This window comes from Centrocercus urophasianus, unplaced genomic scaffold (genome assembly GCF_019232065.1).
Source record: "Centrocercus urophasianus isolate 14NV4802_14NV808 unplaced genomic scaffold, USGS_Curo_1.0 seq_19, whole genome shotgun sequence".
Classification (NCBI taxonomy): Eukaryota; Metazoa; Chordata; class Aves; order Galliformes; family Phasianidae; genus Centrocercus; species Centrocercus urophasianus.
Genome location: NW_024884744.1, coordinates 21,011,024 through 21,034,982, shown reverse-complemented (window position 1 = coordinate 21,034,982; position 23,959 = coordinate 21,011,024). Strand labels below are relative to the sequence as shown.

The following is a 23,959-nucleotide window of genomic DNA, read 5'->3' as shown; positions in this document are numbered from 1 at the left end:
GAAGCAAAATATAAAGGCGTGGGGGAAGGGGCTACAAGGACCAAAAGGGCACAAGAGATGTCCAAAAAGAGATGTCCAGAAAGCGAGTGGTACAGAATGGAGAGATTATTTTTCACTCTGTCATAAGTAAAAAAAAGTGGCAGCATTGAATTAAGTGAATAAACAGCAAGTTCAAAATAAAATGTAGCATTTACTCATAAAAGGTACAGTAGAGAAGACTGCACATCACCATTTTAATAGATTTATGGGATTAGACACGTCCCCAGGGAAAAGGGCTTTGGCAGCTGTTGGGCAGATGATCCAGGTGCTGAGGAGCAGCAGCAGGAAAGCACGATGCTACGCATTCATACACGTCTCCTTTCTGGATGCTCAGTCAGAGTATATTTAGTCTGATTGTACGTTGCTGCTTCCAGCTTGTCTCCATTTTGTCTTTCTACTTGCTTTCCCATTTTAAAACCGTTTCGGGAGAAGAAAGTTCCTACAGCCTATTTGCACACACTAGACAGTAGAAAGAGGAAATCCTTTCCTTAGGAAACTTGAGAAAATTGTAAGGCAGAGGTTAAAGACAGACACACGGTTAAGAATTTCTATTTCATGAAATACAAGTAGGTTTTCCAAGACCAGAAGAGTAGCTGTGGTTGAGCAGTCACCTTATTCCCACTGCAGACCATAAGGAGAAACCGGCAAATAACGTTAAATACCTTGCTGTGTTCCGAAGGGCACGGGAGCCACCACAGGGCACAAGCATGAACTCCTAAGAAGCAGAAAGATGAATTTTCCGTGCAGTCACGTCCTGTGTGTCTTCCCATCAACCTGAGAATCACTGACCTCTTAGCAAGGAAGGAAGACAATTTGTAGAGGATTTTAAAGCGCGTCCCTGGTTGCGTCCATCCAGGATTTCAAGAATTAATCCCCCTCCAAGAGCAAATATTGCACCTGGGCTAAGATTCAACCGGAAAGCGGTTAAGTCAGCAAGAAAAGCATTACCTAAGGAAGACCAGGTCCTCAATGAACAGGTCTACAATGTCATCCTCACATGCTTTACAAAGGCAACAGACTTACACAGAACAGGATGGTTACTAAAGGAGCTTTATTCTAAAGCTCTTCTTCTCTCTTCTCCTTCCTAGGGTTTCAAGCATCCAGCCTGATAAGAAGCTAAACATAGAAGAGCTGTTTATGAAAAAGAGAGTTTACAAAGCAAGTCTCTACAGACAGATGCCATTATAAAGGACTGCCAGACATTCTGAGCAATGTATTAATCACAGTCACTGAGCTTTTTATGAGTTGTTTCTCCACCAATACCTCGCTGGCTTGCTCTTCAGAAGCAACACGTTGTTAGCTAGCACACCTCCCACCCTCAATGCACTTACAAAAAGAGTGAAGCACAACATTGAAGGAAACACTTCAACAGAGATTTAATCCATTTAGCTTTACTGTTTGTGACTGTCCCAAGAATAGCATTCTTCTCCCCACAACGTTGTAAATAACATCAAGACCAACAGTGTGTAACTTTTGCTTTGCAATCTGCGGAAGCAGCTGTAGCTTTCCTCTGGGCTGCATCTGTTAATTTAATTAGAAAGACCTCACCAGACCCTCTCCACTTACCAGCCCAAACTGCCTCCTCTGCAGGCAATCTCGTGCTCACAGGTCGGGTTTGCTTTTTGCACAGTCACTGGTGAATGAATACAGTTGCCCAGGCACACAGATAAATGAACGCAGAGCCAACGTTCCTCAGCTCTTTCCTAATTTCCAAAATTCCTGCAACACTTTATTAAATAGGATTTATCTGGGGAGTTTAATCGCTGTTCTGGAAAACTCAAACTCACCTGCCCTACAATGTGGAGAATTCACGTGTGCTCGAGGTGCTGTTTGGTGAAGGAAGGAAGAGGCTTCACAAATGAATCCACCTGTATTCAGTCTCACAGTGCAAAAAGAAAAGTGAGCTTTGTGAGGTGCTGCTGCTGCTGCTGGAGGATTACGAGCCCTCCAGGAGAGGAATGAGCATTCTTGTTACCTCCTCTGCTTCTCTGAAGGCCTGGCAGATGTGGGCACGCATCTCCTGAACAGCTTGGAGGCAGTTTCTCCACAGTTCACACTTTCAGTATGTGGAGAAATGGCCCCTTGTTACTCCCAGCCACAGGAAGGGCAGCTCCACCATCAGCACAGAAACAGCACGACAGCACCCTCGCACAGCAGCTACTTCTCATTTCTCTTCTTCCATCTACAGGTTGAACCATGAGTGGGCAACAGAATTAATTAAAAAAAAAAAAAACAACCTCAGGTAAAATAAAAAAGCTAAAATTGGCCATTGGAATTTCAGAGAAACCATGGTCCTAAGGAATTTCAATTTAAAATGATTAAGGTTTTAGCTAGCTAGCCATTATCACTGCTTCAGCGTTAATTTTTATTAACCTACTTTGTAACAGCACAAACAGGCAAAACAAAGCCCTTTGAGCAAGAATCTATGTGCATGATGTGGAAAATAGAAGTCTGATAGCCTAAGTTATAGAAGTCCTAAACCCATTCTGATCCCCCCCATCAGAGCCTGCGGAGTTATTATGTTAGCCTAATCTCCCAATAATCTTTCATTACGCTGACTTGCCATTCAGCAGTCTGTTTTTCTGCAGCAACCCAAGGTCACCTGGGATCTTGGTAGGGGCCTTTTGAGAAGCACCTGCAGCCACAGCAGCAGGCAAAAGGAGAAAACTCAGTCTCCAAAAAATGCCTCAAAATGCCAGTGTGGGTTTTCTCCTTTTTGCTGTGGTTCCCACGTCCAAGAGCTGGGCACAAAGCTTCTTGTCTCAGCAAAAAGAGGAGAGCAGTCAGTTAAGGTTCATGGTTGCATATTTAAATCTGTTCATTAACAAAAACAGCCGAAGGCTTTGTTTCATTACTCTGAAGTAGCAACCAGAGCTTTATTCAATAAGGGTTTTGTGTTTTTGGAAACGGGCATTTCCTATCACTGCCTTAAAAATCCAATAAGGTGCCACAGGATATAAAGCCTTCTGTTCTCAGCAGGGTCTGAAACACAGATGATGATTTCCTTAGTTCAGTAACGTATCGAAAACCTCCAACAACACACCCATCTGTCAAGGACAAGGGCACTTGTTTAACATGGTGAGACCTCCTTCATTCTCGGGCAGTGCTCCTGAGACAGGGCAAAGCAGGGCTGCATCTGCAGGTTGCCCAGCTTACTGCTAAGAGCAGCAGTTATCCTCCTTCCCCCTCTACACCAAATCCCACAGTGCAGCTGAACCCAAACCTACAATTCACCAAGAAAAACAAAACAAAGACGTTTCCAGTTCCCACTCTTGGCTCATTCAGAACAAAAATCTCACACACGAACACAGACATCAGTGAATCAGAGCAGCGTGGGGTTTTAAAAGCAGAACATGGGTTTATTTACAATCAAGTTCTTATGGGCAGCTGAATAAATAAAAAGTTTGCCCAGTATACTCTAGTTCCCTCTACAGAAGGTGCCTGAACAAAAGGCTGGGTTAGAGAGATGCCTCAGAGAGCAGCTGCCCCCCAGCCCAGCCCCTCCAAACAACACGCTTCCTTAGTAAAACACGATCAGGAAAGATGAAAATAAAGTGCAAATAAAAAGGCAATACAACGCTGGTGGCTTGTCTAGAGGCCCAGACCACGTGGAAAGGTTTGGCTGGATGCAATTGTACCACGTAGCTCACAGCCAGCCACACTGTGGTTTTTGGATGCGTAAACGGGGACAGGAAGATTCTGCTCCACAGCACAGAGCACACACAGGAGTATTGCACGTCTGCTGAAGAAGGGCCAGTGGCCTGGAACGGCCAGCACCAACAGAACGCATTTGGGATTGAACCCCACTGACCCTGTGTTCTACTGACAGCCTCCAGCAGAGGACGGATGAACCGAAAAGGGGACCAAGCATCTGTGTTCAGGAACTGAAGTCACAGAATGACTGCATTCCGCATCGCAGAAGCACAGAAGCTGAACTTCTCTCTCCTCAAACCCAGTAACCAAATTGCCTGTGGAGTAAAAAGATTAAAAATCTCTAATTTTGTGATACCCCGACCGTTGAAGGGCATTTTAACAAAAGGGTGCGGAAGTCCCAAAGAATGGACAATGTCCATTAAAAACTGACACGAGGAGTTTGCACGACAGCACTGGAGAACCTGTCAGGATCAGAGCAGCTCTGCATCGAGTTGGGAACTCAGCAGCAGAGCTGCCAGAACCATTGGAAATTCTCTACAAAAGCTTTTCCAGCACTTCAGGCTGCCCAGGACCCGTCCACATTCCGGGATCTTCTCACTCCACACCTAAACCAGGCCACAAGAACAGAACACAGGAGACAGGGCACGCATTAAGTCAGCATACACTGTAACTTCTTTCCAACATTTCCAACTCAGAAGTGCTGTAGATACATTTGTGTGATGGGGTATTTGGCACAGCTGCCTGGTGAGGAATCCCACGTATCTTCAGCTCCATTGGTGCATAGATACTGCATGTAAAGGCATGACTAAGTAGCATTCTCCATCCAGAACAGCTAATCCCTTGCTGAGTCCGAGTGCCACAGCGTGGTTACGGCCATAAGAAGTCTCTGACTCGGGTTCCTTCTCCATTGCTTTGGAACTCTCCTCCAGAAAGCGAAGCCCACGCACTTGTTAATATTCCCACTCAGGATGGATCTGGGCCGGGGTCTCCATTCTGTTCAGCCACGGACCGGCACCACCACACACAGAGGCACGGGAGCTCTGCCTCTCACCCTCCATCCAGTCAAAATTCAGACCACAGGACAGCCTTGTTTCCTTTGTCCACACTGACCACATGGGCACCCGCTGGGGACCACGCGACTGCATTGATAGAAGAACTGAAACAGAAGCCAGGGGTAAATTTAAAGGAAAAAAAAAAACTGAATTCCACTTCTCCACAACAGCACTTCATAAGAATGTGAAATAACACAGTATCCTGACTACGACAGAAGAGCACTTTCATTCTCACCTCCTAGGAGAGTCCTGCTTTTAATAAGCTTAGGAAGGTTATTGTTTCTTCAGAATACATGAAATATGTTTTACAAGAATCATACACCAGTAGTCTTTGGCCAATCTAGAAAACAATGCCACGCATCCACAAAGAACCTGCATATAAAAATTCTCACACACCAACCCAGCTCTATGACCACAAGTCTTTCTCATCCATATTCACAAGCCAGATCCTGCTTCAGATGGAACGGGCAGCTTTCCCTCACCTGTGATGCTTGGCAAGAGTTCTCTCCAACTTCCCAGTGAGTACATTCCAAACATAGAGGGCACCATCAGCTGAGCCAGCAGCCACATAGTTACCATCAGGACTACGAGATCAGAGAAGGAGTTGAAGGCACAGAACAAGTTTTCTTCACACCAGCAATTTATCAGCTCAACCATCATTCCAAATTCAGCTTCCTCAGCAAGCAACTTGATATCACATCATTTAAAAAAAAATCTCTGCTACCATTATTTAGCACTAACAAGCAAATGAATTCATAAATCAGGAAGCTTCCAAGACAGTTCATCAACATCTACAGGTGCACTGTCTTGACCAAGAGGTAACTGTGGACAAATCACAAACTCTGCCCCAAGTTTTTCCAGCTGTAAATGAAGCTGGTGCAGCCAAGCATCATGAATCACTCACTTCTGGGGATAGGATTCAATCAGACAATATCTTCCTTGTATCCAATCTCACCTGAACACAACTCTTGTCCAGTCAGAGCCACATTTGAATCCCTGGGCACTGAAAAGATAGAATCAGATAATTGAAACTTCATTTATAAAGAAGATTGATCTCCAGATTCTTAATGAACAGCACAGTGAAGGTTCTGGATGGCTCAGAATAAGCTCCAGTACCCCTTCATCACAATTCCTATTTTTCATACACCAATACTCCACACATCTGAAGCAGCTCCTTCCCTTAGGCCAAGCACTTTGAAAGCAATCCACCTCCTTTAGAGAAGCAAACAAAAAGATCTGCCATCACAGATTTTTGCTGTTAGACTGCAGAGAAACTTGCTATTCAAGTGAAAAAAAGTAGGTGACTTCTTTCTCCGTGGAGACGCTGAAAAAAGGCTAACACTGAGAGCTACCAGCAAGCCTGACTTCTGAAATTCATAGTGTTCTTGTGGGCACACTCACCTGAACGTCTGCTTGACAGCACCAACCCGCAGGTCAATGATCTTCAGCAGATCATCACGGGAACAGGTCAAAAGCTCTGTTCGCTCCGAGTTCAAGTCCAGAGCTGTGATCCTCCCAAGCAGCTCCAGTTCTTTTACTATGCTTTCAGTCCTAGGAAAAGATGGGGAGACAGTAGGGGAAAAAAGAAAAAAAAAAAGACTAAGTAAAGCAGGGTGTGGAAGCCAAACCACTGCATCCAAACTTGTACTTGTCCCAGTGTGAAAGAGGAGGAGACAAAGGATTCTGGGCTTATTCTCACATTTTGAGTCTTTCCCCAGCAAGATTCCACTTGGTGGAAAACGCAACCAGCTGACCAACAGTCAGACACTCCCTTACTCCCAACCCTATCCTCTGGAAAACTAAATAATGTCTAGAAAGCAAACTAATGACCAGTGCAAAATATTTACAGTGAAACAGGCTGCCTTCTCAGGAAAAAAAAAAAAAAAAGCAATCCAAAACCATATATAAAAACCCAAGCTCTCCCCTCCTCAACCAACAGCAGTAAAAGCAGTAATAAAAGGCACTTTCACTTTCATCAGCTCTCTGAGACTTGGAACAGTCTCTCCAGCTTCTCCACTAAGGAAGAGAAGCAGCCCAGAGTTCAGAATATACTTGGACAACAATTCTATAATCATCCCTACTGTGTGTAAGCCCTCCCACAAGTTTTACCTGATATCCCAGAAACGGATTTTCTTATCAAAATGTCCACTCATTACACACTGCTCAGTGCATACGATGTCATTGCAGCTAGATCCTGCAAACACTGTTTTTATACCTAAAAAAAGGATAAGTCAGTGGTGAGGCACTGAATTCCATACAAGCTGATGGAAAGGGAATCAGAAAATAATCACTATGCCATGCACACACCCTGAACATAGCAGCTGCACAGTGCTGGGCCCATGGAGTGCCACAGGGCAAACTGTCTTAGTGTAATCCCGAATTAAGTCTTTAACCTCCCTGCCCTTCTCAATCTCCTTTGCTAGATCTAATATCTCTTTAAATGTTCCTAGGACAGCTGCTTTACTTCCTATCTAGCCAGCTATAATTTGCCACTGCTAAACATGAAACTGCCAACACGACCTATGTTCTTGGCTCAGGTATCAAAGCAATCCTGATTTTTCTCTCAGTGCAAGAAGGCTTAAGAGCCATCAGTTGAAGAGCAGACCAATAAAAACGTCTATCCCAAAGAGGAACCAGAACCTGAGCATCTCCTTCATTCACGATGCTGAAATCTGGCACATTTCCAAGACAATTCCATCCACCTCCAGGTTAAAAACACTCTGAGCTGGCTCCACGCTTTTAGTGGAAGACAAAAATATCCACAGCGTGGACTGATAAACAAAGAAAGCTCATAGAACACAGCTGCTGTGAATGTAATAGCATTAACAAGTGCTTTCTGCATACACGATTTCTTATTTCAGGTAACAAACAGAAGGAATCTGATTACTTGAACAACAACAGAAGATAGCACCGCCGCCACTTTTTGAAACTAGCAAGAAGATCTGCCTTATGTAAGGCTCCCCTTTACACCCAGTAGGAGCACAGCACACGGATGAAAGAAGTGAAGCTTGCTTACAGACTTTGCTGCGGAGGTCCCAGAGCTTGAGGGTCCGGTCGTGGCTTCCTGACACAATGCGCGCGTTGTCCAGCAGGAACTTGGCAGACAGAACCTTACCGCTGTGACCCGTCAAAGTGTGCTGAGGAGAAGAGACTCGCGTTGGCAAAGCGCACAGCTCCACCTGATTCCTTTCCTTATAGCTTGCTGCTTCTATTCAACAACTTCACAACGAATCTTTAAAGATAACTTGCACCTTTACTGCCTTGCTCGAATTTCCTTTTCTTTGTTTCCACCCCCATCTGCGACGTTTAAACGGTGATCAACACCGCGTTGGAGTTTTCAGTACCACTGAGCTCAGCCTGAAGCCCTGACACATGGGTCACCTTTGGCTGCAGGGTCTCCAGCTACCAGGGAACCTGTGAGCTCTCCTACTGCAGCGTGCCCACACTTGAGGGGTAGATGGCAACTGCACCACAGCCTCGCAGGAGAAACCAGGAGAGGGAAAGCATGCTGAAAATGGTTTCCATAACAAGCTTCTCTCAAGGATACAGCAGGATATGCCTCACCTCAACTGCTGTTATACCCTCAAGTCTGAAAGCTGAGACAACCAAAGGTTTCAGAAACACTCCCTACTGCAGATTCCATAACTGCTTTTGTTTTCATCCAGCACAGAGGAAGGCTCAGGGGGGCTGAGGAATATGAACTGCATTCACTTCCAATTGCTGACTATGAGGTCCCTTCCAACCCCTACAATTCTGTGATTCTGTGTGATTTACGTGCCATATCACAAAACAAACAGTGAGTGACTGAAGCAAGAACTGGGGAGGGGAGAAAAAAGCCACAAGAGAAATGCCTGGTATACCTATTTTTTGGTTGTTGTTTTAAAAGCTCAGAGAGTATACCACAATTCCCTGCATTAGACCTGATTTCTGCACACTGACAACCACCCAGTGAATGACAATGTTATACTTGATGTGTGAAATGCCAGAAGATTCAAAACCTAAATAGCATCTTCCTAAAAAAAATTGATGAGAAGTGTCAACAGGAACAATAATAAACAAAACTTTACGGAGAGCTGATAAGAGACTATTTTTTCCCCACAGGTAAATCCTTCCTTAAACCTGAGATAAACTGTTGGATAAGAACCTGAGTACAGAGGAAGAAGGGAGGGATCTTTTGAAAGGTAGAGAATAACTTCACAAATCCTTCAGTTTGCTGCCTTTAGCTGCAAGGTCTAAGATTCCTTTTCAAGAATGTTACCTCTGACTTAAACAAACCCAGGAAAAACCACAAACCAACCCTCTGCTGCAAGCCCTTCTTCAGCTGTCCTCTCTTTAGATGGAGGCTGAAGCATTAAATTGATTCTTCAAGAACCATAAGAAACATTGAAGTTTCCACAGAGAGGGATGCAAAGTTGTGTATTACAAACATGTGGCAACTGGAGTTTCCTGTGAGGCTGCGCAGAGACCAATATTAGATTTTAGGTTTCGCTGCAGAGCCTCTTTAATCTAAGAGAAATAAACATCTGTATAATAAAAGGAATTGCTGAGTGTCTGTAAGTGCACAACAGCAAAAATCACACTGCCTCTGTAAGACACAAAGGTGGAAATGCAGGACAAAGCTATCCCAAGCATCAGCAGACTCACCCGTAATCGATTGTCATCAACCGTCCAGATTCTGCTGGCAAAGTCATTTGAAGCTGCTAAGAGGTAAGAACCCTGTAAACACAAGTTTAGTTTGAAACTATTTCTGCTAGTCAGTATGGAAATTAAGCTCATATCATTTCCAATTAGTGATGGAGCTGTTTTAGTGCTATCACGCCAAGGGAAAACACAAGGATAAAATAACTAGAACCTGGTAGCATATAACAGCATGGAAAGCCAGTGTGACAGCCTTCAGAAAGGCCACGGCCTTTTCTTCTCAGCAAAAGGTGACAGCAATTGGTGCAACCATGACTAGAGATAAGAGGAATAACAGTGACCAGACAGCAAAGTACCTCCTTTCTTCCCCTTCTGCCCACCATTACTGCAGCGAGGATGTGAACTCGTTTGCCCCCACCTTTTCCTTTCACCTACACTTTGCACATGAAGAAAGCCCTGCATCATCTACCTTAAGCATTCCTCAAAGTGGAATTGGCCCAATTCTTGAAGTTTTCGTTATACTTGTAATGCTTCAAGATTCCAAGAGCTAAATGTGCTCAAGGACAGGTAGATGGGTTTGTTCATGACTGTAGGCTTAGTGCTTTTCCAAGTCACCCACAACAGGAGAGATCTATCCTTAAAGACCTGCTCAAAGACTCCCCTGAAGCTAAAGAAGAATCCTTAAGGCCCACTGGCATCTCACCCCAGGCAGATGTCACCTCAAGCGTGTTCATCTTGACACACATAACCTCACAACTAGTTTATCCTGCAGATTAACAACCCCTGCAAATCTCATCAGCTGGTTGACGTCCAAAAGGACGACGGCTTTGGGTGTGTGTCAGGAAAGTTCAGCATGCAGAACCAGCGGGTGGAAAAAATTACTTCAGCTTCGGTCTTACTCTGCAGCAAAACAGTGGGTTATGGAGGAGGTCTCAGCAGAAAAGTCAGATCACACGTCCAGATACAACAAGCCGAAACCTCAACTCCTTTGAGCAGCTCTGTGGGATGCTGATCACAGTCATGTCTCCAGTACTCCAGGTTAACATGAACTGAACACATCACATGCTGTCAGCAAGCACTCCCACAGTCACACTACACTGCTGTGCCATGACTGGGGAGGAACTGCTGGGAGAAGAGGCCATAGAAGAGCAAGTCTCGGGACAATCAGACCTTTTACTATTCATCACAGACCTCAACAAAGCACTCGTGAAAATAAAAGCTTGGCAGAAATAAAGCCCCAGTGTATTTTCTTCCTTTGTGCTGCTGTGTCAGCCTTAGTGGGAAGCTGAAGATTAATGTCTCATATTAGACAAAGCCTGATGCATTTTAGTCTTATTATAACAGCCCCATACTGGCCAATGTCTGAGCTGCTTATCATCTGAACTGCAAAGTCAAGATGAGAATTACACCGACTGCAGCTTCTGTACTATTTTTCAACTATTTGCAGTTACTCTCCTAAGCATTAACTCCTATCTTAGGTAACTTCTCAAAGCATCAGAATGGAAAGTGGCAGCAGAGCATAACATACATCAATTAGCTTATTTCCAATTACAAACAGTGGATATTGCACAGATACTCACAGCACTATCAAACTCTATGCTTGTAATCCCAGCATTACTACCAGAGAGGGAACCTTTGGGCTCACACCTATCTGCACAGAGAAAGACGAACAAAACTTAAGCCATGGATTAGAACAGAAGCTGACACAAAGTGAACTATAATATGAGTTTCTTTCATACCCCACGTTATCCCAAAGCAAAAACATTTACCTCCCAAGACTTCCCAGAGCTTAACCCTGCGGTCCATGCCTCCTGTTGCCAGTAACCGGGAGCCAGGGCTGAACTGCACCGCGTTCACCTCCCCGTCATGTGCATCCTGGGGGAGCAGAAGAAACAGAACAGCTACCCAAACTGCACAGATCTGAGAGCACTGACTAGAAAGCGACAGAGCTTCAAGGGTTACACCACAGCTGCAGCTTTTTCGGCAGTGTATAGGAGGCTGAATGCCTGCTGTGGCTGTCTGTGCACAAACAGAGCAAAAAATGCTGATCCCTATCTAAAAAACCCAAAGGCACATGAAGGAGAACACCAGCAAGGACTCACCAGGGACAGTACATTACCAAGAACTTGTCAAAGCTTACACAGACTGAACTTACAAAGCAGAGGCTTTTAAGTTATACCAGAATAAAATAAGGAAAGGACAGAAAACATTAAGAGGTGACACGCTGCAGAAGAAAATCAACCTTTTATTTCTCTGTCTAGAGCCAACAGAGGAACATAATCCAACCAGCTTATGCAACCACTAAACACACGAGTCAGGTTTGGCCTTGGAAAGCCTGCTTAAAAGCAGCATAACAAATAAAGTGCGTTCACTTACAGTATCAGTGATAATGCTGCTTCATACTGGCAGTTAAGTACTAAAGGCACAGCTGCAGCTTGGAACAGCCCTCCTCTCACTGAAAGCTTGGGTTTATGCCATAGTTCCTATCAGCAGGCCCAGCGACACCTCTGCTTTTGCACAGAGTAATACTTGAAGGTTGAGCTGCCTGCTTACCTGTGATTCTTAGCCTTTAGAAACCTATGAGGATTTTAGCATTAAGATATCTCTTTTTCCCGTCAATTTTACAGACTTGCACTACTTGCCCATTATTTCCCACACTAAGGAGTATCATGTCCTTAACTCATTTGCTGCCTTCTTTTCCTCTCCCCTGCAACCCACCCAAGAATTTTCACTAAGTGCTCCCTTGAAATCAATTTTCAGGAAGATGTTTTTCTGCTAGAACTTGCTGTTGGTCTGTCAGCTCATACTTAGAGGTCATCACACTTCAAGTCTGGTCTTCTTGGAAGTGCTGAAGAAACACTCTAAATGAAGCTAGCCAAAATCTTTGCCCAGCAGCTACATCCCACTGTGCTGGCTAACACAAGAACCTTCTGCTCCCATCCAAGCTTTTTCTATTCAGCTCTACAAAAAGAGGCACGGATCGCTGTTTGGAGTAACAACCTCCCAGCATCTGCCAAACTTCTGGCACGGAGTCCTTGCATTTGTTTTAGGAATGCTCTGCACTGCTCCACTGAATCTAGACATGCGTGAGGCTCCAAACACAGGAGCTGAAATACAACACAGATCATCTCCAGAAGGCCCATAAAAGCTCCCACGCAAGAAGCAGGGAGTTCTTTCTTCCAGTACTGCACTGCTAACTAAGCAGCACCTCTCAGCCACTGTGACAGGCTTGCTACTGCAACTGTTCCTACTGCAGCAAGGTGGGAACTGGAATAGGAGAGCATTCCCTGTGTTTATGCAATTAAGGGTCAGCATAACTTACTCTGGTTTGTCCCCTGTGTGGGACTGACTGGCTATGCCACTCTAGGAAGTTCAGATGACATCAGAGGCAATTCATAGAAAGGTGAAACAGGTGGCTCTTAAGCATCTCAGTCATACGTAGCTTTGCAACGTCCTACATATTTAAGTGTTAATCATAAGTAATTTTGTCAATCAACTGGACTTGCTGTATACAGCCAGAGGTGGAGGGAGGCTTTTACCACATAGTGTAGCCACAAACACCTCCTGATAAGTGCCCTATTCAAGCCAGCTGCAGGCTGTCACTTAGGCTGTGATCTCATTCTCAGCTTCGGAAGCATAACTACTCCTCCTCCACCCCATGGCCTCCATTAGAGACAGTAACAGGGCATGCCAGGAACACACAAGCCTCCACACCATAGTAACTCTCTTCTTGTGGATGAAAACAATCATTTTGTATCCATGGAGAAAGCACTTGATGGACTGAGAAAGTTCAAGAGAAGCATCCAAACAAACAATTGCTCTGTGAAACAATTTACCACAGTATCTTTCATCTCAGAAGTTTAAGTTCAGCCTTGTGAGGCCACAGCAACACATAAAGGAGGTCTCAGCTTGAAAACTTTAGATCACGCACAGCCAATGAAGGCACACCACTGCCATGAGCTCCTCCCAACCAGCTCTGTTGGATGACGTTCGGCACCAAAACCCCCTTCACTGTGGGGAGCTGGCACTGAATTAATCCCAAACTGTCAGCAATCTCTTTCTCAGTCATAGCTCTACTATGGCATGACAGAACAAAGACTGCTGGGAGCCAAAAAGGTAATGGTGTGCAATTTCCCAGTGCCATCAGACCTTTTACTAAGTGTCATCATCGACCTCAGCAAAACAGACATCAAACACATGCAGAACAGAACCACACCTGGGAGCACGCTGGCTTTAAAAAGCACTTGGGCTAAATTAAATAGGATGAACCACGCTGCCAAGAATTTCTTCTTGTTTGGCAAAGTTAATGGCAGTGGTTTCAAGAGACCAGGATCCAAGATGCAGACAAGATTGGCTTCCTCCAAAGATACTACAAAGGATGGTAAAAATGGTAATTCCTTCCATACTTACAAAGACACAGATGGCAGTAGTGGGCACTCTCACTTCTTTACTGGCACCTGGATGTGGCTCTGCATTGTCCTGGGGAGCAGGGAACGAGGACAAAGAACGCCTCCTGATATGAAACACAGTAAAAAGATTTTACAAACAGGAAGGAATGCTTCCTCCTGAGTCCACCCAGATTTGTACATGTCACTTAACTACACTGAATAGTGATTAAACAACAGGGTTTTTATTTTCTTTTATCCTGTCTTTCAAAAATGACATTTATTGCACAGTACTACATCCCTTATGGCTTTTAATATCTCACAGAATGCCAGATATTTTACCAGATGTGATTACTGACCTCATTTTGAAGCAGTCATCTTTTTCTATTAGGAAATAAACATGGCAGTGATTGCAGCTGAGTTTAGCAGGAAAGACTGCAACTCCATCATTCTGTCTAGGGAGAATGAGCACCACTGCAGCTCTACATTCCAGGCAGCAAAACGCTCCATTCCAAAGCTCAAACAGCACCATTTAAGCAAAGACCATCCACCTCATGTAGGGCTCAACTTACAAAGGCTGGCTCTACTCCTGATACCAAGCACAAAGCCTAGAGGCTTACTTTAAAACAGCTCTAGTAAAGGAACTAAGCACAGTGGAAAGTAAGAGTAACACCCATGTATTCTCCCCACAAAGAGGAGTTCATGGTATCTCTAACAGCAGATAATTCCTATCCAGTAATACTGACAACTGACATCTAATCAGGATAATGCAACTTGGTTCCATGTTAACTCGGTGGAATACATTCACATGCTGGACTAAGAGGGATAATGTTTTCACCTGGCAGCATCGGAAGACTGATGTCCCAAAAGGGGAGATTCAGACAGACTGGAGGGAAAGGTCAGAGGTCAGCACACGGCAAGATGGAAGAAACAGGAAGTTGAGGAGAACAAAAAAAAGAAAAAAAAAAGGCAGAAGCTAGAAGAAAGGCTGAAAATATTTGTTTGCATTCCTTGCATCACCAAGATTTTTTGTATACATTGAAACCAATACAAAAAACAAAGAGGAGCAAGTGTTCTAACCTACCCAAAGATATTAGTGATAGAATCCAGAAGGCCTCCAGCTGGCTGGGAGAGTCGCTTACTGAAGGAGGGGAGGACAGGTATAAATCTTGTGAAGAGCTTCTCCAAATAAAGATCAACATAAATACAGTTCATAGCAGCAAGTATCTGGAAAGACTCCCTCCCCACAGACCCAGTCCCAAGGCAGAAAAGCCCAAAGGCAGGCAGCAGTACAAAAGTCACCAGAACTACAAATCAGAGCATCACTTGTGGGTGGTGTTTCTTCATTTTCGCCTCAATGTCCACCCCATGAATTACAGGGTTCAGACATAACAATTTACCAAGTCTGTAGTTCCAATAACGTGCTCTCATCATTATCTCTTACTTTCCACTCACTGCTACTTTAGAGGGAAAAAAAATGCATTCAATCTAGGTGAAGAGATTTTCAGTATTTCAATAGAATTCCAAAGCCTAGATGCTTGTAAAACCATGTTGGTGTCTTCTATAAATACAGAGAACACAGCTGGCACTGCAGTACTTACCTTATAGTCTATTTTTGTTTTTAAATCTTATTTTTCATCATTATAGATATTTAATATCTATAATAAAAAATAGTTTTGCTTGGTTAAAACAACAAAGGAAAAACATAGCCAGAACACAGTGATAGAGAACACAGTATGCAATCAGTTCCCCACTGCTCTGGTGCAAGCACAGAACTGCATTCCAGACAAAGAAGAGTGAAAACCAGAAGCAATATCTCAACACTGTTCCTTTAGTTGTTCTAAATCTATTATACCCCTTGTTCTTCCCCAGGAACATGGAAAGAAAGATGTCTCAGGCTACAAACCTGGGTGTTCGGCTGACAGCTCGCACTGGAGATGTCTCCTCAGCTGTGTCAGAGGTTTCATCTGCAAGCACTTCAATATCATCATCCCTGCTGAAGTGAGAGAACAGAACACACCTCATTTTCAGCCAGCAGCGCCTTTAGGAGTGACCACCTCTGAAGTATTTGAACAGAAGGGTTGATACTGCTCAAGGATCCACCGGTGCCTGACCCCAACCCCACTCAGCCTCACTGAGCTGCAGTGTCACAAAGGCAGCTGCAAGTAACACAAACACCATCTGGCTGCCCCTACCAGAGACAATACTATCAACTGTAGGAAAACAATTATGTGCAATGTCTACACTTAAATTTTCTCTTTTGAACTGCCAGTTATACTCTTCTGTGACAGTTTTTTCCTCCATGTTGATGTTGATAGCACCCTTTCCAGATTCTCTTTACTACAACGTTACGTTTCAGCTTGCAGCCCAACACACACTATAACGACCCACGAGGGTTTGAACTTTGTCTCTTCATGAATTTAATGAATTTTTTATACTGTTTGAACTTCAAGTGCTGCTCCAGTAAGCAGGAGGGATGTTTTGGCCCATTCTGTTATCTACATGCTAATGTGTAACTGAATATAATGGTGAGGTTACAATATAAATGCCATAAAAATAATCCAGCTAAGATGTTCAGCACGTGCTGAGCAGTTATCATGGGCTCTGACAGTCCAGCAGTCCTCCTTCAAAGCACTGCTGATCTTGCAGGACAAGCTGTTTTTAAACACAGTATCAACCTGATGACACATGACTAATCAGGGTACTAAAACCCAGCATTTAACTACAAACCAGTGTCTGCCATCTGACAAGACTATTCAGCTGCAAAAGAGCCAAAGAGGATAGGCTTTGTTTTGACTCCTCAGCAGCTCAAAACAAAGGAAACGCTGAGACCACCATCACCACCACAACAGGAAGTAAAGAGGCTGTTGAGCCACAACTACCTGTGCAATAGGAAGGTCTCACTTTGGGAAGTGGAATTAGCTTTGCAGGGAAAGCAGCCACAGGCATGTGCATTTCCTCTCTCCATACAACACTATTTACTGGAGAATGTAATGCTTAAGTTGTGCGTGTGTTTACATCAAATAATGTGTGGCACTGGCCACTGCTCTGGGACACAGAGGTTAGTGATAATTCAGAGAGACCCAAAGCTCAACAAGCTGAGGGAATGGCTGCATTTAAACATTTCTGGAAAAGCTGCAAACCAAACTGTGTGTCTTAGCTGTATTGCTGATTACAATTTTAAACCTCCCTCCAATTACTGCAAGTTCTCTCATATTCCCTACATACACGCTCTTCCTACCTCAGATTTCTGCCTGGGCCCTCTTCCATTACTTCTATCATGTGCAAGGACTCGCAGCACAGAGCTCTAGGGTGACTCCAATATGCTGCAAAGGGAATCAAGAAACCTGCACAATGCTCTGGCACTGAGTTCTGCAGACTGTGTCAGTTGTAACCAATGGCAGTGCACTGAGTGTAGACTGGCTAGATTTGACTAACCTAAATGCTAATAACCTCATCAACCTGGCACAAAACACACATCACCATCTGCACACTTCAGTCAGCTGATGACAGACCATCCAGGAATAAGCAGTGAATGGCAGTGAATATCTACGTGCTGCTGGCTGATGCAAAGGACAAGAGACTCAAGCTGATCATTTTTGGCCTGCCAGGAGAAGTCAGTCCACATTTTTCTGGATTGTTTTCTGCAGTAGAAATTTACTCCCATAACTTCTTAAATTAAGTGCTTACGGTTCAACAGGCAGGGGTTCTTTGGCAGCTTCTGCCAGCTCCTTTTGCAGCCTGGCTTGTCGCCTCCTAAGAAAAGAAAAACATGATTAATGAAAAACAACAACAACACAAAGCCTTCTTTAATCTTATTTCAATGATCATGTGCAGGTTTGATGGATTTCGTCATACTAAAAACACCACACCACTGGCACTCTTACAGCACACCTTCAGCTCACCAGCTTCTTGTGGCCCACAGGAATGCAGATTTGCTCAGAGCAAACACTTGCAAGAACTTAAAAAGATGTTAAGAAAGATAATACAAAACCACCACATACTATGTGGTTTGTCTTAAAGGCCTCAGCCTTCAAATATTGTCAGCTGAAAAGTAAACAGAGGCAACTCAGAAGAAAAATTATTTGTTCTTACACACAGTTTAGTCTCACAGCATCTTCTCCTGACAGCAGGATGTAAAGAAACATTTAAATTGGTTGTATAAAAAAAGATAAAACTGTCTGTATTATCAGAATGCAAGTTGAACAAATCTTCAGATCTAGTACTAACAAAAGGAGTGTTATTTATGACTGTTAGGCCACGGTTCACTGTTCAAGAATGAAAAACACATGTTTTGTTCATTTAAAAGACTGAAGTGTCTTCACAAAGCATTCCCCTGTGTTGGCCAGAGGAAGGAATGCAAACTTTTAGACTCTCATTGCGTTGTGCAAGAATTCACAGACCTCAAAGTTGAAATTGAATTGGATGTTGTTTTATTCTACACACACAGTTACCTATGAACATACTGGGAAGCAGTTTATCAAACAGAGATCATCTCACCTCGAATCCTTTTCATTTTCTGCATTCAAGCGATTGGCTTCCTGTGCTTTCTCTGCCATCCAACGTGAGACCAGCTCCTGGTTATCTTCAGTTGTTTTCCTCAGTTTCTCCTCCAAGGCATTGAAGGTGATCTGGAGAGCATCATATTCATCTTTCAGCGTCTGATTAGCTCGCTCAAGATCCTGCAGCTTGCTGCGTAGTTCCTGGCACTCTGTTTCCAGTTCAGAGATTTTTTGCAAATACTCTGCAATCCTGGAAGGACAACAAAACATAAAACAATGAGAATCTTTTCTCAAGTATGTACCTATTTATTTATTTGTTGCAATACAGAAAGGAATTCTTAGCCCATGGGTAAGGCTCCTGGAGACTATCATAACAAATAACCCAACCAGAAGTCTCCATCTCAAAACAATTACACAGAAGAAACTGTTCCTACTCACTTTGCTTCATTCATCTGCATCTCTTTGTCCTTCTGCTGCATTTGGTTATTCAGATCAATTACAGACTGGGCCAACTACAGAGAGGAGAAAATCACATTACAGAAACGCAGGGTTGTCAGCTGGACAACATATGCAGAGCAGCTCTCAGTGAGAGCACAGACCAATCTACAAGCATGAGGAGCATCTTTCATGTCTTCTTTCTGCTTTCTATACCTATTTGTTTGTTGCTTCTACAAATAAAGCTACTGATGGAGTCTTTGCAGAACACAAAAAATAAGAGGGGCAGAGGCCAACACTAATGAATTCTGTTATCAACTCCCAGCTACCCAGCCAACAAACCCCACAGGGCGCAGTGCCTCAGCTGCCCCTGGGAGGAAGACTGAGCCCTGAGAAGCTGGGCAGGTTGCTTAGGATACTGGGCTGAGTGGGAAGCAGGAATCTGTGGTGCTTTGTGTAGTCAATGCATGTTTCCTGCAGAAAGCTGCCTACTCTTTGAAAAGCTCATGATTACAGACATGGGAGCTCCTTTACAGTTCCAATGAAGTGTGGTCAAAGGAGCCAAACTTTCTCCAGGTCACTCCCATCTCCCTGTAAAAGGCTGCAGGAACTCTCAGGTGCTAGCTCCCAAACTTACTCTTTCCTCTGCTGCAATTCTCAACACCCAAATCTGTTGGCAGAGCCCTTGTGTTTTCCTATCCAAAGAAAAAATACCCCCAAAAAATGAAGAAAAAAAAAATAATAAAACAGCCCAACTCATTCCTTGTGGAACTCCCAAGCCGCCTACTGCATTTACGTAGAAGAAACAGTGATTCCTTCCTTTGCAGTCTAACACCAAAGTACTTCCAACCTCTGCTTGCACTTGTTTTGTCCACTCTTACCTAGCAGTGCTCCTGCAAAGCAAAAGAGCCAAGTGGAACCACCTACTGCCACCTATTCTCTCACTTTTTACTCACTGAAAATCTTTCCAGCATAGAACTGGTGCTCATTTGCAGCTCTAAGCTAGATCAGTTCCTTCCTCCTCTAATAACTACAGTTAAAAACGTTTGTGAAATGCAAAATTAAGCTCTTCTTAAAAACAGCACTATGCTGATAATGAATCCTCTTATTTCTCGGCTCTCAGTTTGAACGACCAACCATCTCCAAATTTTTTTAATCATGAATATGAATTGCTTAGAAAGACTGCATGTGAAATGATGAAAAAAGACAAATGATCTCAGTAAAATTAACACCACGTTCATGCAGGGCTACGTTTGAAGCACACAGAACACAAGAGGATTTTCCAACCTCTCCACGTTTCTTATGTAGCTCAGTCAGCTCCTCTTGATGCTTTATCTTCAGCTGTGCCAGTTCCTGCAACTGAGCATCATTCCATGTGCCATCGTGTCCTGGACTGGAATAAGACAGGAAGAAGGTTATAACCTAGAACCCAGCTGCTTTCACGCCTTTGACCAGTCAGTTTCAGGACACCATCTCCCTCTGATATTCTATACCACATGAGAGATGCAGTCCATTCATTGCAAACTAAACCACAGCTAACTCCACCACAACTCACTCCTCACCAGCATTATAGAGTATCAAAAAAACTGATTTCCTGAGGGTTTCATTTACTTTTTCTAAAACAGACTTAAAACCCAAATGAAAGACAGCATTTAAGAGATGTAGATCCACAAGCCAGGGAACCTGGATCTCTTCCCAGTCCTTTGGGTTTTCCATCCCAGGTTTAACAAGTCCCTTCTTCACTGTCCCAGCTACATTCTAGCCTGTGGCACAAAAGAGGTTTCTTTTAACTTCTGTTTGCACTTGCATATCCATCTTCCCACCTCCAAAACAGCTACAACTGTAATGCATATAGGATAGGAACGCAGATAGGAACAGAAGTTAGCTTTTTAAAAGCATATATATGTTATATATACACACACAGATTCCATGCAACTCAATTTGAAATTACAGCTTTTCCAAACAATAATTTCAAGTTGACTGCTATAATACCAGACAAAAAGAACAAGAAAATTGCAAGCATCTGTTTCTGCAGTCATTCTGTGTTAAAACAATGCCAAGGGGAAGACCACGTATTCACAAGCTGGAAGGTCTCACAGTGGTAACAATGAGAACAAACTGTGTGTCTGGACAGCTGAGAGGCCAAGTCTCTGGTAATACCCACCAGGCCCTACAATGCTGGCCACTCTTGCACCTGCAGCCAGATCTAATACTCCTCCTTGCCTTTACAGCTGATTAAAAGCATTCTTCCCCACCTATTTAGTACTAGAAAATTTGCTCAGTTTGAACAAACTGCTACATACCAAGGACAGTGTTATAATTCAGTTCAGTATTTACTTGGAATATGTTCTTTCTGAGCATTTCTTCTCATCCTCCTTTACTCCCAGTCTCATCTCTTGGAATAGATTTTCAACCAGAATGAAGGGATAAACCTATTTGGGTTTCACCAGATTCCAATAAACTAAAGATGGTTTAGGACAACTACAGCCATCAAAAAACTCTTGACAGCTTTCATATACGTGTTAACTCCAGGAGAATCGGTTCTTCCTTCCTTACAAAAACACAAACTACTTGTTTCTTATTCCAATTAGACACATGCATACAGTATTGAGTCACGTAGCAAGAAGAGTTTCAGCAGAGACTGCAATTCCTACAGCAGTAGGTAATTCTGAGCTAATGAGCAGCCCTTTCTTCAGTCAAGACAAGAGGAAAAGCCAGCAGTCCCTGCCTGCTGGCATTTATGTGCTCTCCAGACAATGGATACACTACCAGCAAATTGGTTTGCAGCGCATTCAGGCTCCAACAGAATAAATAGCACGAGTGCTGCCTGCAGCACTAGAGTGCCATTCCTGCATTAGAAGGGAGTTTCTGATAAAATCCTGCTAAAAGCAGGCAGATGATATAGCTCTTGTTTCTTAAGTGTAGGAAACACATTCAGATTGACACTTCACAACCATGTTTTGCTCCACTCTACCCAGGTATCTGCCCTGGTATCACTGAACCTCCAGTAAGACAGCTCCAAGTAAGACAGCTGTCCCCTTCTGCACTGCAATACTTTGCTGCCTTCATGCACCTTTCAGTTAATGGTTTTAAGAGTCAGACAACAATCATTAGGTAGTAACAGAACCAGCAGCTCAGCCTGGTCCACCTTCACAGGTGGAGCCTGTGACAAACTGCTTTCTGCCCAGAACTTGGACTGATCTTTCTTCATCAATTAACATAAACACATAGAATCACAGAATGGCCTGGGTTGCAAAGGAGCACAGTGCTCATCCAGTTCCAACCCCCTACTACGTGCAGGGTCACCAACCAGCAGCCCAGGCTGCCCAGAGCCACATCCAGCCTGGCCTCGAATGCCTGCAGGGATGGGGCATCCACAGCCTCCTTGGGCAACCTGTTCCAGTGCCTCACCACCCTCTGGCTGAAAAACTTCCTCCTCATATCCAACCTAAACCTCCCTGTCTCAGTTTAAGACCATTCCCCCTTGTCCTATCACCATCCACCCTCACAAACACCATCCCCCTTATTATTGTTTATACACTTCCTTCAAGTACTGGAAGGCCACAGCGACGTCTCCCCAGACCCTTCTCTTTCCCAAGCTAAACAATCCCTCAACCTTTCCTCATAGGAGAGATACTCCAGCCCTCTGATGTGGTGATAGTAAGTTTCTCATACTTCAAGTTTTATTTTAGTTAAACCAACTTCCCACTTTACTCAGCTGTAAGCTACTGTCATAACCTAGAAGACTCTTGTACAACACATCAATCCACGGTTTGGGTTAGAGCAGGCAGGGCAGACAGTTGAACAACAAAGTAATCACAAATACCTGATTTCATGTCTGCTCTGCATGTCATATTTCTCTGCTTGCAGCTTATCAGCCAGCACAGCGTGGAGATCCGACTTCTCTAGCAGCTTGTTATCTAAAAGAACAATAAAGAAAAATAATCAAAGAGCAATACCAGATTCTTTACCATCTAAAGAAGGTAAAACGTGCCATAATCCTGTAGGACAATGAGGTGTGCTGCTAGGGCAGTACTCAACTCCAACACCAGCCCCTGGTTGGTTCAGCAGCTGTGCTTGGCAGAGAGGCTGCCGTGGCTCACAGGTAACGATATCTGATAAACATAAGATGGCAGTGAAAGTCCAAACCCCTCACAGCTCTGATCCGACGGCAAAGAGAAGAGCCGGCAATCACTGCACACAACACATGGCTGTATTGTGCGGGAAGGTGCTGCGAGAAGCACCTACTTATTCTTTCAGATAAAACAATACAAAAAACTTAAGCTAAAAAAAACGAAACAACGCACGACCTTTCTCCGTTGGGAAACCCCCTCACAGCGCTCTCACGGAATTGAGATAAGCAAGCCCCCAACCCCGCGGTTTCCCACCGTCCCAGAACAACCCCAGGGCACAGAGCCCGCGGCAGCCGCTCACACTGCGCCACGATCTCCTCGAAGGCCTGCCGTTGCAGCCGGTCCCGCCGCCGCAGCTCCGCCGCGATGTGCCGCTTCCAGGGAGGGAAGCCGGCGGCGCGCAGCCCCGACGCCATCTCCGCGGCGGGAACGGACGTCTAGAGGAGCGGCGTCCGCTATGAGAGGCCCGGAGGATGGGCGGGCTCCCCGTGGAGCGGCAAGCGCCGGTTCTCAGCCCGCAGTGGGCCGAGAGCCCGCCTCTCACGGCCGAGTCTCCACTGGCCCCGTCCGCAGCCGCCGCCCCACGCCCTCCATGGCGCCGCGGCCGCGCTCCGTCAGGGGTCCTCGCGGCTCGACGGCGCACCGCAAACGCGACAGAGGCTGTCCGCGGCGCTGCCTGACGCCGCTCTGCAACCCGACGGCTTCCGGCTCCGCCGACCCACAGCACTGCCTCTTGACTCGCGGCGGGCAGCGCTACGAACGCAGTCGGCCGCCACGGGCGCGCGGGCGACACCCCGCTGAGGAGAGGGGGCCTCGCGCGGCGCCATTTTGCGCGCCCACCCATGAGGCGGGCCGCACGCTGCCGCCATCTTGAGAGCGGCGCGTGGTTACGGCATCCACCCCGCGCCGCCATTTTGGGAAGGGGCCTTCTGCAGAGGCGCATGCGCATCAGTCGGGGGTTGGGGGGGGTGTCTGTGTGAGGGGAGCGCAGCTCGGGCGTGTGCTGCGATGGCACGGAGCTGGGAGTTGATGTGAGGGCTCACACTGTGCCAGAGAAGGGACAGGTTGGATAATAGGAAACATTCCTTCTCAGAAAGAGGCACTGCACAGCTGCACAGGGA

The 23,959-nt window shown here is 44.9% G+C and overlaps 1 protein-coding gene and 2 non-coding genes across 6 annotated transcripts; all 3 read right to left on the bottom strand.

Annotated features, from left to right (window-relative positions):
* Positions 1–3,377: 3,377 nt before the first annotated feature.
* On the bottom strand, positions 3,378–23,269 carry ATG16L1 (autophagy related 16 like 1). Of its 4 annotated transcripts, none has more exons than XM_042820650.1 (18): positions 23,140–23,269; positions 22,532–22,625; positions 19,993–20,098; positions 18,709–18,782; positions 18,269–18,520; positions 17,459–17,524; positions 15,675–15,764; positions 14,853–14,909; positions 13,794–13,896; positions 11,153–11,258; positions 10,964–11,034; positions 9,390–9,461; positions 7,762–7,882; positions 6,855–6,960; positions 6,147–6,296; positions 5,701–5,748; positions 5,228–5,329; positions 3,378–4,849 (listed from the first exon to the last, which is right to left on the bottom strand). In XM_042820650.1, exons 1-18 carry the CDS (start codon positions 23,252–23,254, stop codon positions 4,756–4,758), a joined length of 1,827 nt encoding a protein of 608 aa, XP_042676584.1. In that variant the 5' UTR covers positions 23,255–23,269; the 3' UTR covers positions 3,378–4,755. The 4 variants fall into 4 exon arrangements, with proteins under 4 accessions (XP_042676584.1, XP_042676585.1, XP_042676586.1 ...); XM_042820651.1 differs by having other exon boundaries at positions 15,675–15,761; XM_042820652.1 differs by lacking the exon at positions 14,853–14,909.
* LOC122161630 lies at positions 10,312–10,575 on the bottom strand. The gene has a single exon (XR_006169234.1).
* LOC122161629 lies at positions 13,284–13,557 on the bottom strand. The gene has a single exon (XR_006169233.1).
* Positions 23,270–23,959: the final 690 nt, after the last annotated feature.